General features: G+C 39.2%; 1 protein-coding gene across 1 annotated transcript; it reads left to right on the forward strand.

Annotated features, from left to right (window-relative positions):
• Positions 1-282: 282 nt before the first annotated feature.
• mbtps1 (membrane-bound transcription factor peptidase, site 1) lies at positions 283-15,705 on the forward strand. The gene is made up of 23 exons (XM_088378912.1): positions 283-455; positions 4,058-4,592; positions 4,737-5,000; positions 5,950-6,165; positions 6,266-6,376; positions 6,469-6,578; positions 7,238-7,354; positions 8,233-8,300; positions 8,491-8,593; positions 9,023-9,174; positions 9,423-9,584; positions 10,196-10,340; positions 10,463-10,651; positions 10,763-10,935; positions 11,058-11,173; positions 11,969-12,125; positions 12,822-12,946; positions 13,051-13,128; positions 13,210-13,350; positions 13,452-13,583; positions 13,718-13,844; positions 14,116-14,246; positions 14,914-15,705. The coding sequence occupies exons 2-23, from the start codon at positions 4,415-4,417 to the stop codon at positions 15,108-15,110; spliced, it is 3,192 nt and encodes a 1,063-aa protein (XP_088235038.1). The 5' UTR covers positions 283-455; positions 4,058-4,414; the 3' UTR covers positions 15,111-15,705.
• The last annotated feature ends 4,301 nt before the right edge of the window (positions 15,706-20,006 follow it).

Below are 20,006 nucleotides of genomic sequence, written 5' to 3' on the forward strand. Positions count from 1 at the left end.
TAACACGAACTTTTATACTGTGAAACAGCGCCCACTAACGATCAACATGCCGAAATGACCGTCATTGGAGATGCTTGGGTTGCCAGATCCGTTGCATAACAGGATATAGTGACGGTCCCACTGTACCAATCGACACACGAATGACGCTTAAAATAAGAGAATTATTCTTTTATATTATGTTAATAAGAAGACAATCTAGTGTATTATTATATCCCGTCTTTACCAAAACATTGGAATACGGGGAAACGAATCAAATTTAAGCGTTAAAATCTCCCACGATCTGGCAGCCAATCCTGACGAGACGTCAGTCGTCTGTGGCTGAAGACAACAACTGCTGTTAGCTTTTGTCCAAGGAAAGCCAAACACGGAACCGAGACGGTAACTGTGCGTCTCGAAAGGGAAGGTAAATAATACAACCCCAAATGGGACAAATGGGAGCTCCGATAGTTATCTCGGTGAGTAAGATTGTCATCGCTTCATGAAGTGTTTTCAGAAAAAGACTACTACGCTAGCTAGCATATGGTATACATGTGATAGTCTGCTGGGTCAAAATTCTCTGCACACTTTTGTTTTCATTTAACAATGTTGATAATCTCTTGACATATTTTACAGTGCACGTGGTATTTTTAAACATTTGCTTCATTTGGAAAGTGTTGCAATGTTTTTACAGATGATGCAGGTATTATAATTGATGTTTGTTTTGATTTCTTGTTTTCCCGAGCATACCGATATTTTCTTTTTCAACCATACTAGAAACGATTTAACAGTTCTTACACAGTAATGTTCATTAAATACAACACCTGCATTGTCCAAAGCGTGTGCGTGTATTTGGATTGCTTCGAAGTAAACAAACTTAAGTTAGTATAACTAAATCGTTGGAAGTCATGCACTTAGGTCCACTTGGAACTATTTGTATCCCTTTTTGTTTTTGTACTGTAGCAATAAATGTCATCATAATTCTGTTGATCATCTATATCTTATAATTATGCTATTAAATCGTAGTTGGCTTGACTTTGATGCCATCTTTTTAAATTTGTTGTTAAGACAAGTGATTCCCAGCCCCTGGCGTTGTCATTCATCTCTGAAACCGCTGGCCTATTTTTACAACCCTGCAGTATTGTTATCTAGTCATAGATCCTACCCTGAGCAGGAACCAGTGAAAGCGCTATCCACTTATTAAAAAACCCAACATTCCCGTTTCCCCGATGCAGATGTTGAGCTGCAAGTTTTCATTCCTGCATAACCAAGACTGTTGGGGAAGTAATGTAAAGAAAAAACTGATAAAAACCCCACAAACACATTCCTGTTTGTTACCACGGTGGAATAAAACAACAAGTACAAATACTATACTCAAGGCCTGATCTGTCACCATCATAAAACTCACTACATAAATGAATACCTATTTCCTACGGTCAGATCCTCTTTGTGAAAAGTGATCAAATTGTTACCCAGGTCAATGGCTACGATTTAGTGTGAGATCACGCTTTCCTCTCAAGTTTAATTGTGTTCGAACAAACTCTGACAAGGCGTTGTAGCCTGTTCAACATGAGCTGCTCTAATTTGTAAGATACACCCATTTCAATTAAAAGCCATTCATACAAGCATTACTAGACAAACAAAAACAAAATAATAGTATGAAGTCTACACACGCAACAGGGTGTGTTCTCAGTAGCGATAGTAGGGTATATACCATTAGCTCATAAATAAAAAAAAAAAAAAAAACAACAATTTTTTTAAGGCATGCGTTTTTGTTTGGACCAATGCTTGCGGTCTACAGAACCGACTTGATACACTCCAAGCCCAATTGCATGGTATAGACAATATATTGAATTTTAGTTATGCATTTGCCCGAAAGTAGAGATTTGGACCCTACCATTCAATCTAAGTAATGCATGTTGATTCCATCATGGTATTGCCTTCCATGCGCACTACTCAGCGTGACAAAAATGCCCAAATTGTACGCCCGCATCACCTTGCTGTTTTCCCACTGTTCCGATTGGGGAATGCTTGTTACACACTATTTTGCAAAACTTCTGCTACGCACTTTATGCGTGTGGATAGCTAATGCATCCAATGTCACTAATAATGGCCTTAACAGCAGTGAAAAATCGACACTTTTTTAAGTAGAATGATCAGACGGGAATTAAACACAGTTGCAAAACACAGAAATAAGTGCTTGTGTGATCGAGTGCACTTGTCACACAGGTCTGGCTGGAACCACGTTACAGCAGAGAGCAACTCATAGCTGAAAGGAGTAGGCTGCTTAAAAGAATAGTGCCGTAATATAATGAATATTTTAAATATAACATTTATTATCACCAGGTTGGATGAATTTGCATTGTTTTAGCAGCAAAAGTAGATATGGGAAATTGAAAAATTGCATGCCAAAGAAGACATTTTTACAAGCGGTACATTGCACAAATTAAAAACATAAAATATTGTCTTTGCATCAACTGTCCAATCAAATTTCTCAGCAACGTTATATATTTGATTGTTAACTTGGACGCTTGAGAGCTGATTAATATTGAATAGATTGCTTTCTTTACTACACTTGAATTGGTAAAGGCGAACAAACCTATGGGCACAGACTTTTGAATTACTAAAAGCCAGTTGTACTGTTTTCTAAATATCAGCAGTATTATTTTTTGTTTGTTCTAGGGAGGGCTTTATATATATATATATATATACACACTAATTTATATATACACACACGTCTTGACTCTTAATACACTGTTTTACATGCTTATAATATGCTTCTAGTCAGGCAACTAAAAATGAGTATTTGCTGCATTACTCTGGATCATATTCCCAATCAGACACCTAATCAAGCTAAAAAGCACATTTTTATAGCAATACGAGACGAGAAACTGCAAAGAATGTTGGCCTTCATGACTGTGGGCCTGACTTGCAGTTAGTGTAGCTCTTGGCGGCCAGTGTGGAAGCATGTATGGGTGCTTTGTGTCTAGGTGGGTGTGTCTAAATGTGCAACATTGTCTTCTTTGGCGTGTTCTTGTGAACTAACAGGACTGTCGCTGGTCCTGTTCAGAGGGGAATACAGCTAAAGATTTTTTTTTTTTTTTAACGCGGACTTTGGGGTTCAGAATTTGGGAATTGCGTTAACTAACTACATTACCTTTTTCAACTCAATAACTAGTATATAGTGTTTGACCTTATCGACAAACGGGTGATCCAAAAAGTCAGTGCCTCCAATACTGAGGTTGAGAACATCAACCTTTTTCAGGATGGCAAGTCACTTTGATGTGAATTGGATGGAAGAGAGAATAAAGCAGTCACCGTTATGTGAGGAGCAAAATTTAGACCCAGAAGCAGACATGACATGGAACTAGAAAAGTTAGCAGTTTTTATGTACAAAAATGCAAAGTAGCATCAGAGAGCAGGGCTGGATGCAGAAGACATGCAAGAAAACTAGACCGACTTAAAAGAAAACTCGACGCACTGACAACTTGCATTTATTCGGAATAAAAATCTGACTGTAATAAAAATGCTTAATGTACACATTGAGAATATTCCAATTAGATCAAGACCATTCTGATCCAAATTTTATTTTGAATGAGAGGGTTGGTTAATGTTGATAATCCATTCAGCATGCATTAAAACACTTATTAAGCACACATTTCGGAACAAACTGCCTTTACCTTGCATGTCTGTGACGTCAGTATACGGGTTTGTTATTACCGGAAGTCCTCTCGGTTCATCATAGCATGCCGAAGAGCATACAGCTGGCTCCGTGTCTTAAAGATAAACACCAGCAAATACAAAAATGGAGAAGCTCATCCAGCTGACTTTGTGTCTTAAAGATGAACACCAGCAAATACAAAGGTGGCGGATAAATTGCAGCTTCATGAGCTCCCTTTGTTGTATGTTTAAATTATCCAGATATAATCATCAATATTTATTTGATGAATATATTAACATACACTGAAATAATCATTCATAAGTAATAATAATATGTTAAAAGCATTTTCTATTTTCCAATGCATTGGATTTTGGCCGTACTTCACTGTAGCTTAACTTTTGCTTTCTCATTTTTCTCCAGGTTTAAATAAAGGACAGCGTTGATAAATGTCAACTCTATCTTCATCGCTTCTCCCGCCATCTTCCTATTCTTCCAGCTTTTTGAACACATCCCCTCCTTTCTCAGCATGGCAGCTGTGTTCCCACTCTGGCGGTGTCACTGAACTCCACCTTAGCCCAGCACCATGGAGAGAAAACGCAGAAAGAAATTATTTTAGCTGCTCAGAACGCTTTCATTATGGACTCACTTTTGGAGCTGTGGACCAGATATGCAGTTTCATTCCCCTGACCTTGAAACAGGTTTTAACTGCTCAAAACTAAAAACCGCAACAGAGTTTCATAGGGATAACACATAATCTGTGCAGATTCACCACGCAAAATGCTCCTACTGCCAGTGTGGATTACCATGCTTGCAGGCTTCCTGCCTGTAGTGGGGATGGAGCCAATGACAGAGGGAAAATCTGACCCTGGTCAAAGCCCTTACTTGGAGTCTCTCAACTCTAACTGCTCGCATCTCACTCTCAAACTAGAATTCTCTTCCAAGGTGGTGGAGCATGGTAAGAAACGATTGTTCTTCTCAAACATTCTGAGGCATTGCTGCATTGCGAAGGAGATGATGTGCTTAATATTCTTCCTTGAAATGTGAATTTAAGACCACCACATATGTTTCCTAAAACAACCTTTCCACACTTTGCTTCCAGAGTACATTGTGGCATTCACGGGGTATTTCTCGGCCAAAGCACGCAGCCTGTACATAAGCAGTGCCCTACGGAACGCAAGGGATGGAGCATTGGAGTGGCACATTGTCCCCAGGGAAAACCCAGCTTCTGACTTCCCCAGTGACTTTGATCTGGTCCACATCCGACAAGCTTCACCCAGCAGTCTGCTGACCTTAGAAGACCACCCCTACATCAAGAGAGTCACTCCACAACGCAAAGTCTTCCGTTCGCTTAAATACATTCCTTGTAAGTATGACTATACTGTGCAAATGGTTGAAAAATATTCATTTAAAATGATTGGATAAATGGAGCATGCATAGTGCATTTCTGAAAACATGCAAGATGTTGACCCTGTTTATTCAAGGAAAGAATGCAATTTCCCAAAAGTGTTAAAATAGGACCAAACACACGTCAAGTCTGAGTGTGTTGATTTTGGATAGTGAATGTGTGTCTTAATATGTTTGTGTTTGGGGGTGGCAGAGAATGTCTGTGTTTGCTCACTCACAGAGGCAGAAAGTGAGTTAGTGTGGTGAGACTTGCCTGAACAGTGGGGTATCCCTTGTGCCTGATGTTGGAGAAAATACAGCAGTGTGGGCTGCAATATATTCAATATTTTTATTTTTCATGATTTATTATTCGTAAACTGTAGCTAAGTATTTTGACATCTGCAACTAAAAGTACAGAATTCAATTGGATAATACTCAGAAAAAAGAATCAACTAATTGACAATTAGACTGTGACTGTGTGGAATTTATTTGTCGTTTAATGTAAAAAAACAAATACTACTAAGACCATACTAGTTGGAAAAATTGAATCAATATGCTTCTTTGCCTGTTTTTGCTTATTCTCATAAATTGAGACGAGATTACTTCCAAAGACACAAAGATACTGTACGAGTGGTTAAGACAAATTATTAAAGAAACCCCCACAGGCATCGGTCATCGCAGTTGAGTTGTGCTGTTGTTTGCTAAATGACTTTGGTATGATATGTTTTAGTAATGGAATTATTAACTTAAATATTGCTGGTGCGTTCCGCCATGCTACTGTGAGATAGAGGAAACGAGATGACTTGCTCAAATGCTCATCTGGAATGAGAAATCTGAACATGTAAAAACAGAATTAAAACAATTGTAATGATTCACAAATATATGAGGACTGAATTATTGCACAATTTTTTTTCATTTTGTTTCACCAGCACCAGAAACGGCTGCATCTTGTAACACCACTGACAAAATGCAAAAATGGCAGTCATGGCAATCATCCCGGCCTTTTCGAAGGAGCAGTCTGTCACTGGCCTCGGGTTTTTGGCATTCAACTGGGCGCCACTCCAGTCGGCGCCTTCTGCGAGCCATCCCCCGCCATGTAGCCCAGATCCTGCAGGCAGATGTACTCTGGCAGATGGGACACACTGGTAAGACTGAACAGTTTGGAATTAGGAGAAAAGTGCCTGACACGTGGAGCATCCAAATTGAACGTGTTGATATTGTCATTGTCTGTGTGTGGCCCTGCAGGTTCTGGTGTGAAGGTGGCGGTGTTTGATACTGGTCTAAGTGAAAAACACCCACATTTTAAGAATGTGAAGGAAAGGACCAACTGGACCAATGAGAAGACGCTGGATGATGGTGAACATTGAAAACATCCTAATGTGTTTTAACGACTTGGAAGAAAAATGGTTAAATCAGGCCTTTTTTTTTTCTTTCCCCATTTTCTCCAGGATTGGGTCATGGCACTTTTGTAGCTGGGGTGATAGCAAGTATGAGAGAGTGCCAGGGCTTTGCTCCTGACTCAGAGCTGCACATCTTCAGAGTGTTCACAAACAACCAGGTAAAAACCTTAAATTATTGTATTATACCGCGGCCAAATGGCAGAGAAAGAATGGATGGTTGGTCAATCTCTACTATTGTGCTTAAGGAATGTTAAATTTAAATGCTTCAAATTATTCTATACAGTGATCCCTTGTTTTTCACGGGAGATGCGTTCCAAAACCACCCAGGAAAAAACGAAAATCCGCGAAGTAGAAATGATGTATGCATTATTTAAACATAATTGTATTGAAATTCCCAAAACGTGGTGTTTCTTATTGGCCGCTAGAGGGCGTGGATGTATCGCAAGTCAATTAGAAGAGTGCAATGCAGTTACCTTCAGAATTACCACACTGTACTAACCCGGCGGACATCATGCATGGCGAAACCAAAATTAAATGGGTTAAATGTACATGGTTAAAAGGTAAAATGTCAACAGACTTCGATGTGTGTGGAGCAAACAGACCCCTTTGGCTGCCGAACAACATGCCTGACCTGAATTAACGTAACAAAGAACTTGTTCGCGCCTAAAAACATGCCTTTCAAAAAAAAAAAAAAACAAGACTTTCTATACAACGCGCATTCGGGTTAACGCAATTCCCAAATTCTGAACTCCAGTCCTTGGAAAATCGAGATTTAAGTGTACTTATTTATTCCACCTTGTATCTTTTTACCATGCAGGTGTCATACACATCATGGTTTCTGGATGCCTTCAACTATGCCATCCTGAAAAAGATTGATGTTCTCAACCTCAGTATTGGAGGCCCTGACTTCATGGATCACCCATTTGTTGATAAGGTCAGACACGATATAGTAGAAAACAGGTCATCTATCGTAATATTCAAGTTGGAAGACACCCACCTCTGAGGATGCCTTTATTCCTCGATGACAGAAGATTAACATGTTTCAGAATCATTTCAACAAATTTATTGATAGGAACAAATTATGGTTATGCAATTACAATATAGTAGGCAAATAGAACCCTGTCTTGTCTGTGTGGATTCTCACTCTAGAGTGAATAAAATAAAACTATTCTGATCACCCCCCAGGAGACACAGCCTCTATGGTGGCACACCACAGAGTTGACCCAAGAAACTATTCCTTTGTCTTTAAAACGTCACTAATTCAGATGACATTTCCACCTTGAAAAGCAAAAGTCCTTTTGTATCCACTTTTGTACATCAAATAGTTTAGTCAAAGTAAGCATCATTCCTGTTCACCTATTTTTCTTCTTCTTTTCTTTGTTCATTTTCAAATTGATTTTTCATTAATATTTTTTCATTTTGATTTTTTTCCCAGCACATTTTTTCTTCACTTTTATTTAGTGTTTGATTTGACGCGCAAATAATTTTGGGAGCAAACACTTCTTGAGAGTGATTTACCCGCTTAAATATACTAGCTGAGCTTTAACAACATTTTGGATTAAATGAGAGCTCTGTAGAATAGAAAAATAAAATAAATTGTTTAAAAAAAAAAAAAAAAAAGGGCTCGTGCCTAATAATTGTTTGCGGTGTATTTACAAAGGAGGTGATGGAAACAAGAATTTTTGCGACTGCACAGGAGAAAACTGCCGTAAGATTTTCATGACTCGGTCACAGAGTTTTGGGCTGAATGCTGCAATTACTGTATTATGATGTGTCTGTAATTTTCATTTTTCTTCTCCATTTGTTTTACAGGTGTGGGAGCTCACTGCCAATAGAGTGATTATGGTCTCTGCAATTGGCAATGACGGACCTCTGTATGGGTATGCTAGTCCCTATATTGAAGAAATCATGCTTTATACATGCATAAATGCATACAAACATACAAACATACGTACATACAAACATAGGACATGACTCCCAATACTTAAACTAGATAGGGGTACTAATTAAAAATGCTTGCTGGTCATTCCTGCCACATGACATGAAAATAACATGGACATCTTTTGTTAGAACTCTCAACAACCCAGCAGACCAGATGGATGTAATTGGAGTAGGGGGCATAGACTTTGAAGACAACATTGCAAGGTTTTCATCCAGAGGCATGACTACCTGGGTGAGTGTCTGCAGGAGCACTGGTATTTCCACTTACTATATATTATAAGTCATATTTATAGTCTATCTATTTTAAGTCATATGTCGGTAATTTAAGTGTCATGCAATAAGGTTAGGTAGTTAAAATTTTCACTTCAGCAGTTCACTTGATCAGGAGTTTAGCCTTTTTTTTTTTTTTAATCAAATTGAGAAAGTCACTCTCTAAATAGACTGCATCAGCAATAATTTGGACGAAGATGCTTTTAGTTGTCCTTCCATTTTCTTATCTGTCTTGGTCTTTTTATTATTTAATATCTATCCACTGTGTTGCATAAACAGAAAATATATTGATTCTGTAATTTACAATACTTTGGAGGAGCGGCATGTGTAACAAGAGGAGCAAGTCTCGCAACCTTGTATGTTATATCTTCCTCACGCTCACTCTGTGCAGGAGCTGCCAGGGGGCTACGGCAGGGTGAAGCCCGATATTGTCACCTACGGTTCTGGTGTTCGGGGGTCGGGGATGAAGGAAGGATGCCGATCACTGTCTGGCACCAGTGTCGCCTCTCCTGTGGTGGCTGGAGCTGTTACACTTCTGGCGAGGTGAATATCAAAAACTACGTTTCATTTTAAGTTTTTCCTTTTGTGCCCATTTAGTTTATGATGTGCATTATCATTGATGTAGCTCATAGAATTCTTACTTTATTATATTTGTAGCCCATCTTTTACAGGTTCAGTTAAAATTTAAAAAAGCTTTTTCATGCTAGTTTTTTTTTTTACCACTGTTTTGAAATACCTAGAATCTGACACCAATGTAGTCATACAATATGTACCTGTCCTCTGTTCTTCAGCACTGTGCTGAATCGAGAGTTGGTTAACCCAGCCTCTATGAAACAAGCTCTGATCGCCTCAGCCCGCAGGCTGCCGGGAGTCAACATGTTCGAGCAGGGTCATGGGAAACTGGACCTGATCAGAGCTTACCAGATCCTCAACAGCTACCAACCTCAGGCCAGGTAACACCCGTCGCATTAAGTGACCAACAGACAAGGCCTGAATTGAGTTTCTGAATGAAAAGTGTTGTGGTGTTTACTGTTTTACTAAAATCTAATGTATAGTAGAATGCATCAGAAGATTGTTTTCCCACTCACGCTTGTGAGGAGTCAGAATCATACTAGTCATCCTTTTAAATGACTTGTATCATGCAAAATAATTGTTTAAGCTTGTTAAATGCATTATTCCTCACCAAAAACACCCTACAAAGTGGTGGTTTCATCCATTCACCACTCTTGGAACATTCCTGCTCGTTCATCCTCTCGAAGCGTCCCACCTGATCCTCAAAACGACAAGAGTTTTAACTTTGTGACATTACAAAGTGAAGAGCCACCCCCTGCATACGAAACATATGCCCAGTTTCCCAGAGCAGCTGTCTCTAAAACTTGAGTTGACATTAGGCTGTTCTGATTTTGCTGCATCAATAAATTATAAAATGTTTCCATATATAGCCCGCAATGTACTCAAGTACTAGTCTTGGCTGTTTACTAACTTTTGTGTTTTTTTTTTTCAATATTAGAAAAATACATTCAAAATCAGTCCATCAAAAATAATGCGTCTTTTCTGCTCTCAGTCTTTCTCCCAGCTACATTGACCTAACTGAGTGTCCATACATGTGGCCTTACTGCTCTCAGCCCATCTACTATGGAGGAATGCCCACCATTGTTAATGTCACTATTCTTAATGGAATGGGTGTCACAGGCAGAATTCTGGACAAGGTGAACGCAAATCTCTAATTAAATATTTCATATAAACTGTTTCTTTAATCTTGATGCTGAAAAATTACGCAAAGAATGTACTGCACCTGACCTGATTTTTCTTCATGATGTCTCTCATTCAGCCTATTTGGCAGCCTTACCTTCCTCAGAATGGGGATTATATTGATGTGGCCGTCTCATACTCATCTGTGTTGTGGCCGTGGGCTGGCTACCTGGCTGTCTCCATATCTGTTGCCAAGAAAGCTGCATCCTGGGAAGGGATTGCCCAAGGCCATATTATGGTGACGGTGGCATCCCCTGCAGAGAATGACGTGAGTCTGTGAACCCACACTTGTTTTTGTCATTGCCTTGACACCCCTTGTCATTTGTACGAATGTGCATGCATTGTGAAGTTGTACTAATATCTATCCATCACTTGTCAGTCGGAGGTGGAAGGGGAACTGACCTCCACAGTGAAACTGCCCATTAAGGTGAAGATTGTCCAGACTCCACCACGTAGTAAAAGAGTGTTGTGGGACCAGTATCACAACCTGCGTTACCCACCTGGCTACTTTCCACGTGATAACCTCCGAATGAAAAATGACCCACTTGACTGGTATGTGCATGTTAACTATCGAAATGTCCTCTACCTTTCACACCAGCAACTCTGATTTGAGTTGATATTAATTCTGAGACAACTCAATACCGTGCTTTGTTTGGAATCATTTATTTTCCTAGGAATGGTGACCACATTCACACAAATTTTCGTGACATGTACCAGCACCTGAGAAGCATGGGGTACTTTGTTGAAGTGTTGGGCGCTCCTATCACTTGCTTTGATGCCAGCCAATATGGTAAGGATACAGCTTAACATCACACTTATAATGATTGTAAAATGTACACGCACCCCTCTATAAACACCAGGTTTTTGTGATTTTAAAAAACAAAAATAAGACAAAGATCTCAATACTTTTTCCATCTTTGTTAACTATGACCCGACAACTTATTTGAAAAAAAAAAAAAAAAAAAAAAAAAAAAACACCACGAATTTTCCAAGAAGAAGCATTTGAAAATGTACAAAAACCCTGGTTGCATAAATATGCACACCCATAGACTCTACTATAGCAACTTTGGCTTTTATTAGAGCAACCAGTCTTTTGGGGCAAGTTTCCCATAAATCTTGTGTTTGTGGTGTGGATGAATGAATTGATGGACAGATGGAGGGGAAAAAAAAACTGTCTGAAAACTTGTTTGGTAGCAGGAGAAAAAAAAAAAAATTCCAGGGGTAGAGAACTAAATTTGTTCTGAATAATGTCAGTTATTTGCTTGCAAGTAGACAAATATATAAAACTGAAGGGGGAAATGTTGATTTAGAAAGTAAAAGGGTATATTTTATTTATATTTTCTTTTCTTTAGTTTAGCAACGAAGTGATGATATTCATGTCACTTTCTAATCGGTTCCACTACATAATCACAATCATGGAGTCTGTTGATCCTCAGACTTTGGTGTTGACCACACTTGAAAGAATTTGCGATTAGTAGATATTTTGAAAATATTTTGACACCAAGTATGTTGCCGAAAACATTTGCTACAGCTTTAGAGAATTATGAGAGACAAACATGTGGGCCAATTGTCTCTTTTTGACTAGGCACATTGCTGATGGTGGACAGCGAGGAGGAATATTTCCCTGAAGAGATCACCAAACTGAGGAGGGACATTGACAATGGGCTTTCACTCATTGTTTTCAGCGACTGGTACAACACGTCTGTCATGAGGAAGGTCAAATTCTATGACGAAAACACCAGGTAATCTCTACTTACTTTAACTGCTGCCCACAACCTGGTTGATATTGGAGTAAATCTATAGAAATTGGATTGTGACATTTTACTGACCTAGACAGTATTAATCTTGCACGATTAGCTGCGTTTCATAATCGATACAAAATAGTTATCACATTGTTAGATTCAAAGACTTAGGTCTCCTTGTTGCACCATTCCACCAAAGCTTTTCTGGCATTGAAGGGATTACATACAGTTACAAATAGACTTTACAGCTTTGAAAGGATGTGCTGGCAAAGCTAGTTTAACACTCAATGAGCCGTTTTCAAATTTTGTCCCCCCCCAAAAAAATACACAGCAGTACAGGGGTCACCAAAAGTTTTGAAACTGAGAGATATTTTTTGGGTACTGATTAATGTAAAGGATTACCATTTTGATTCACACTCGGAAGTAACACATACTCAAATTACAGTTAATTATGTCATTGGGCAACAATGTTTTAAAATTTTTCAAATCAGATGGCAGTAAGCTTTTCTAGATGTTTTTTTTTTTTATGGAACCGATTTTGAATCTCTTTTTTTTTTCCGTAGCACTGGTCCCCAGGTCACTAAATATCAGGCTGCATTGTGAAAGCGCTATACAAGTGAAGATATATTATTGTATTGTATGGTATATCAAGTTCTTCTCGCTTTTTTTAAATTTATTTTTTGTCCTGACTTGCAGACAATGGTGGATGCCAGACACAGGTGGTGCGAATGTGCCGGCACTGAATGATCTGATTTCAGTGTGGGGGATGGCTTTCAGTGATGGGCTGTACGAGGGCGACTTCACTCTGGCAGATCATGACAGTAATAAATATACACACATCTTTGTCTAGCTCTACCCAGCTCTACATCTATACTGTTTTTTCATTAATAAAACCAAATGAATCTTATTGTCTCTTTCCCGGCAGTGTATTATGCCTCAGGCTGCAGCATAGCTCGTTTCCCTGAAGATGGAATAGTAATTGCCAAGAACCTAAAAGACCAAGGTATGTTGTTGTGCAGCTGTCATGTTTTAACTAGGCTGCCTATCAGTGAAAATCCAATGTGTATGTTTTTTGTTTCCAAAGGTTTAGAGGTGTTAAAGCAGGAGACTACAGTGGTAGAAAATGTTCCCATCCTTGGGCTGTACCAAACCCCATCTGATGGGGGAGGACGTATTGCTCTGTACGGTGACTCAAACTGTTTAGATGACAGCCACAGACAAAAAGGTAACTTTTATCGGTTTTGTATTGTACCTTTTATTTCCATGTTCTGTATTTAACAAGCTTTTCCGGCCCATATTCAACTATTTTGTATGTTGTTCTCTCAGAGTGTTTCTGGCTATTAGACGCTTTACTTCAGTACACATCCTACAGTATGACACCTCCCAGCCTCAGTCACTCCCACAGTAGGATGCAACCACCCACAGGGACTGAGCACCCAATGCCACAGAGATTAGAGGGTAAGTAGTGGAAATACATCGATTTTATCAATTTAATTTGGTTTTGTCTTTTTATAGACAAAAGACAAATAATTTTGAAAAGATGAGGAAAAATCCGACTGATCATCAACGTGTTTTCTTTCACTTTTTGACAGGTAATCATCTTTATCGCTATTCAAAAGTTCTGGAGGCTCATCTTGGAAACCCAAAGCCCCGCCCCCTACCAGCCTGTCCACATCTCTCTTGGGCTAAACCGCAGCCACTCAATGAGACGGCGCCAAGGTGGGATTGATTAGATTCCAGTGACGTTCTTCGACACAGTAAAGTTGATTTAGTGCTCCGCAAGTTCTTTTGTTAGGGATGGCACAGCGGGAACATACGTATGTAATGGTCTTTGTGCCGTTAGATGCATGCCACCTTTTAATTAGGAAAATGTCAAGAATCCATTGATGGACTGTCTCCATTCTGTACACTGCTAACTTTTAAGTATAGAGGTGGTTAGAGCTCAGAATGTGATGTTTTATTCTGTGTGTATTCTTCTCTTTGCTTCTAGTAACCTATGGAAGCACCAGAAGCTTCTTTCTGTGGATCTGGACAAGGTGGCATTGCCAAATGTGAGGCCTTACCGTCCCCAGGTCCGACCTCTATCCCCTGGGGAGAGTGGGGCCTGGGACATCCCTGGCGGTGAGTAATGTTTCTTTTTTTTTTTTTTACTTTTCAGGACGAAGTGTTTCCTAAATACAAATTGTTACAAATCCTTCTTAGAAACCCTTTAATTGTAGTTTAAAAAGTAACGTGATCTCATCACCAACTGGAACAAGGCTCATCACCCCAGTAAACTTCTGAGATGGTACTGCGGTTAAACTTGTATCATGATCACATTTGAAATTCAACACATTCACATCCGAAATCATCTTTCCCAATTGAAATGCCATTAATCCACTTCCAGCCTTTATTCTTGTTGTAGCCACATTGGCCACTGGTGGGTAGTATGATACAGTCAAACATATAGATAAAAAACTGTAGCTAAGGAGTCTCTCAACTGAGCCAGTTAGCTACAGTAATAGTCATTTAACTCAAAACATAAAGCATACATGCCTGTAAGGATTGTCTGTCTAAATGTGTTGTTGCCCCCTTTGTGTTCTGCTACATATTGCTTTAAGTTTTATAACACCGCCACATAGATACCATTTGTTTCTTTTTTCATTTTTTCCCCTTTTTTTGTGGGACCCAATTTATTTATAGCATAAGACTAATGTGCACCTTCCAGGATTAAAAAAATAATAATAAAATAGGATGTTACTCTAATCTAAAAATGCATCCTGTGACATTTGACCGCTGATGTACACAGGAATAATGCCTGGTCGTTACAACCAAGAAGTCGGCCAGACCATCCCAGTGTTTGCCTTCTTGGGAGCAATGGTTGTCCTGTCCTTTTTTGTGGTCCAGCTCACAAAGGCCAGGAGCAAACCCAAGCGCAGGAAACCCCGCATCAAACGGCCCACATACTTACAGCAGACAACAAGTGGTAAAACTCCCACAGTTTGACCAATTTGGACATGTGGTTGAGCAACGGGGTGTGCCTCCATATTGTGTACATTGCTTAAGGAACAATAACCTTGAACGTGTGGAGTTCAACCAAACTTCAATGGTGTCTTGAGGAAGATGTGTTCAACAATTGGAGTCTCTACTATAATTTGTGTGTAACAAATGTCTTGAATGTGACAAAGTTTTTTGTGCCGAATTTCCTTTCAAGCTGTGTGTGTTGTGGTGTCATGAACTGTCTTGCAACGCACAGCTGAGTTCTGTTCTGGAAAGCCGTTTTAACCTTTTCAGCTCTACTCAATATTATTTGACCAAAGTGTAATGTCCTTCTTTTTATATTTATTAAATTTGTTTAAATCGTCACGTACGTAGTCATACCAGCAGACACAAACTGTTCCCAAAATAAGCATACACAAAAGAAGCACCTCATGCATAGCCTACATTAAAATGTTTCTGTACCTGTTTTTTTTTTTGTTTTGTTTATTACTTTCTTTTCCTATTATTGAACTTGGGAAAATATTCTGTTTACATGTTCTGTTGATCTCAGCAGTGAGAGATGTTAAAATACTTCAAGTGAAAATAAAAAAGCATAATGAAACATACTCTATATTTTACGCCGAAGCAAGCACCGATTAATTGTGGTAGTGTTTGCTGTTGTCTATTAGGACAATGAAACTCAACCTCCATGTCATATTATATGCATGCAACCTTTGTTTTCTTTGTGGGTACCTCATGCATACGTTTGTATTTGTATGAACAACTTGCTATTTAGCGTGAGAAATATCCCTCACTTTCTGACATTCTTTTCATGTTTAATTTGGTGTGGCCACATTCTCCATTGGGTGAGAAAACTGGAGCATGCACAAACTTCAATCACCCTACAATCCCCCAGCAGCACTTTGTGTACAAGTAAAATGAGCTGTTCCACTTTCTCTTTCTTTGGCCATTATCTGTCTGAAGTTTGCAGGGGCAGCAATTATTGCAAATGGAGTATTTTTTTTTTTAATCTCCCCCTTAGACTTTCCATGCAATCTTCACACTAAAATAGCTCTCAGATGACTTAAAAAGATCTCCGCCATTATTCCATTAAAACACCCAAAATGTAAAACAAATACAATTCTCATAGTTTTTATATAATAAATGCTGAGTAACCGTTTTGTTACCAGCAGGACTGAGGCTGCAATAAAACAAGGGCCTTCTTGATATTCAATTTTGTGATTTTTTTTTCCACAAAATATTGTGAAATAAATCCCTCTGCTGATTTATTTAATTTTTTGTTTAACCAACAAATCCAGTAACTTTTTGTGCTGTGATTGGCAAAAGTCCTTTGAAATGAGATGTTCACTGTGCATCCAGACTGCAAACGAATGGTGCTTGCGCAGTCACCTCTGGTTAACTTATGAACTCAATTGACCAAAGTTGTGATACCACTGTCCAGCAAAACTTCAACACAACTGCTTGCTCACCATTCCCTCTATTGTTTGCTACCGGTTTAACCCCAAGCTCCAGTAAATATTGAATGAGTTGCAATGGCTTCCTGTATGATCACAGAGAATGTGAGTTGCTTTTTTTTTTTTTTTTAGCATAATATAAATAAGCAAGCATTTAGCATACAACTCATTAAAATCTAAGAGAAGGGAAGGATTGTCACATGAAATAATATCACTAAGGTTACCCAAATAATTGTTAGCATGATGTGTAATTTAGAAGAATTTTTATCTGTTTCTTGCAGCTGGCTGATAAGAGATTGATTGTCATTTGTCACACAGGGGTTTAGTATTGGTTATCAGCTCAAATCAGTGATGCAGGTTGACTTCATCAGAGGTGATGTGCATCTGTGTGCAACAGGTCTGAGCCCTGACAGACTGCTTTTGCAAGCCTAATAGGCCAGGTCAGCTTGCGAATTTGTCACCCGTCCGTGGCGGAGAACTAATCTCCCCAGGAACCTTGGGAAAGTGGGAATTGACTCTGAGGCCAGCTCGCTGTTCTAACAAGATTTGGGAAAGCTGGTGGTGAGTGGAGGTCACATGCCCTCTTCGCTCCAAGGTTCCCAGGTGCCAGAATGTTCCTGTCTGGCCAATCAGGTCAACTGCTCACATACTGAACAGGCAGTTGAAAGAGACACCGTGGCGGCATGTTGAACCTTTCTCCCCACCAGCCTCTCCAGTTCAGCTCCTGCAGCCTTTACGACCACACTAAACACAAGAGGGCTGACCAAACCCCAGAAAGATTATAAGATGCGTCATGTGATCCAGAAAAGATATTTAAATTGTGACCTTACTTAGATCTCGACTTTAATACCTGCGACCCGTGACCACTTAAGCCATTCAGAGACATCCTGTCCAAACCTTAAGATTACAATTGCAGCATCTTGAGCCATTTTCCCTGACCCGTTTACACAATCTGGAATCGAGCAGCGAGTGTTGCTGTCTGACTCTGATTGTACAGTGCCGTGAAAAAGTTTGTGAACCCTTAGGATTTTACAATATATTTGCACTTTTTTTAAAGAAATGACGGTGACAAGTTTACAAAAGTGTTACAGGATATTGACACAAGGCTAGTTAGCATTGACACAAATCTGCAAAACCCTGTTTTAACAGGAAGCATAAGAAAATAGCAAAAAAATCAAAACACAGGTGTGAATAAGTTTGTGAACCTTTCCACCTATAGAAGTTAAAACTGACTGTGTGACATGTCTTTCAATACTAGATGACTTCGGGTAATTTCATGTGACTTGACAGACCTTAAAGCCACACTTGTTGTATACGCACCTGAATGTACTTGTCATTTAGTAGAGCTATACCTGCGTGGACACAAACATTACAAATCTAGCAATGGGAAGATCTAAAGAGCTGTCTCCAGACCACAGAGGAGCAATAATTGCAGCTCACAAATCTGGAAAAGGTTACAAAACCATAGCCAAAGATCTGCAGCTACATGTTTCAACTGTAAGACAAGTGATTTACAAGTACCAAGAACATGGAGTAACTACTTCACTTCGAAGATCTGGTCGTCCAAGGAAGATAACAGGCAGAGCAGAAAGAGAGATGGTGAGAGAAGTCACTGATAACCCCAGACTTACCTCTAGAGACCTTCAGAAATCTCTCTCAAGCAAAGGAATTGAAGTTCATGACAGCACCATCAGAAAAAGACTGGCTCAGAATAACCTTCATGGAAGGGTAGCAAGGAAGAAGCCATTACTATCAAAAAAGAATATTGCAGCTCGGTTAAAATTTGCTCAAGAGCACATAGGAAAGCCTCAAGAATTTTGGAACAACATTTTATGGACTGATGAATCTAAAATAGAACTTTTTGGCCAAAATCAAAACAGATTTGTTTGGAGACGACCAAACACAGCTTATCAACAAAAGCACCTCATCCCTACTGTAAAACATGGAGGAGGACGAGTACTCGTATGGGGCTGCTTTGCAGCAGCAGGACCAGGGCAACTTACCATCATAGAAGGAATCATGAATTCCGAGGTTTACCAAAATATTCTGGAAGAAAACGTTAAACCGTCTGTAAAGAAGCTCAAGTTAGGAAGAAACTGGATGCTGCAACAGGACAATGATCCAAAGCATGCAAGTAAATCAACATCGGAATGGCTCAAAAAGAAAAAATTCAATGTTCTGGAGTGGCCCAGTCAAAGTCCAGACTTAAATCCGATAGAAATGTTGTGGTCGGACCTGAAAAAAGCAGTGCACCAAAGAAAACCATCAAACCTTGGACAACTGAAGCAGTTCTGCAGGGAGGAGTGGCCCAAAATCTCCCCAGCTCGATGTGAGAGACTCGTCAGTACTTACAAGAAAAGATTGCAAGAAGTCATTGCTGCTAAAGGAGGTGCAACAAGCTATTAACTCTGACTGTTGGCAAGGGTTCACAAACTTATTCACAACTGCGTTTTCATTATTTTGTTATTCTTGTGTGTTTATAGTTAAAATATAGTCCTATTAATTTGTATTCAGCCATAATGGCAATGTGTCACCATTCTGTAACACTATTGTGAACTTGTCTCCGTTATTTCTTTAAAAAAATGCAAATATATTGTAAAATCCTAAGGGTTCACAAACTTTTTCACGGCACTGTAATAGAACAGATTATAAAAAGTAAACCATGGTCATCATCAGTAGCTCTGGCCTGCTCTTGTTGGTTTATTTTTATATCAAGTTGTATGATGCATTGAATTCCTTTGGGAGTTGCTAGATCAAATGTTTCTCAAGAAAGTCTAAATTTATGAGTTATTCCTCCACCATTCTATTTATAGTACTGTTTAGCCATAAATAGTTGGGTCATAATCAAAGTTCTCTTGTCAGCCACTATCGAGCTCTCTAGAGCAGCTTGACATCCGCCCTGTGGGCATTTATACATTTATTAACATCAGGATGAATAAACATTGACCTAACTGATTGTATTTGGCCGTTATAATCCGATTTCTTTCTAATAGAAATGACTGAATTTGTCGCTAATGATGTGATTAACAATTCTTATTCCTGCTGTGAAGCCTATTGTCAAATAAGTTTTTCTATTCAACCAAATTGTATGGTGGTCAAGCAGTGAGCACATCGAGCTCACAGTACTCCGGTAAAGGGTTCAGATGAGCTCCGGTATTCCTTTGTGGAGTTTGCAGATTGCTTAATGTCTAACTGTGAGGGTAATCCAGCTTCTTCCTATGATTTAGTAATTAGAAGACTAATTTACCTTCACACCGTATATCACTGAGCCGTGTGTGTTTGTGCGTGTGTGTGCGTGTATGTGTGTGCGAGCATGTATGTGTGTGTGTGTGTTCCAGACCACCCTAACAGTAAGTGAAATCCACAATACAGAAACATTCTCAGTACACCAATCCCTCCGTTTACAGTATACAAATCCCATTTTTCCCATCTAGCAAGCTTAATCTAT

This window comes from Syngnathus floridae, chromosome 6, assembly GCF_059516105.1.
Source record: "Syngnathus floridae isolate MCC-2025c chromosome 6, RoL_Sflo_1.0, whole genome shotgun sequence".
Taxonomy (NCBI): domain Eukaryota; kingdom Metazoa; phylum Chordata; class Actinopteri; order Syngnathiformes; family Syngnathidae; genus Syngnathus; species Syngnathus floridae.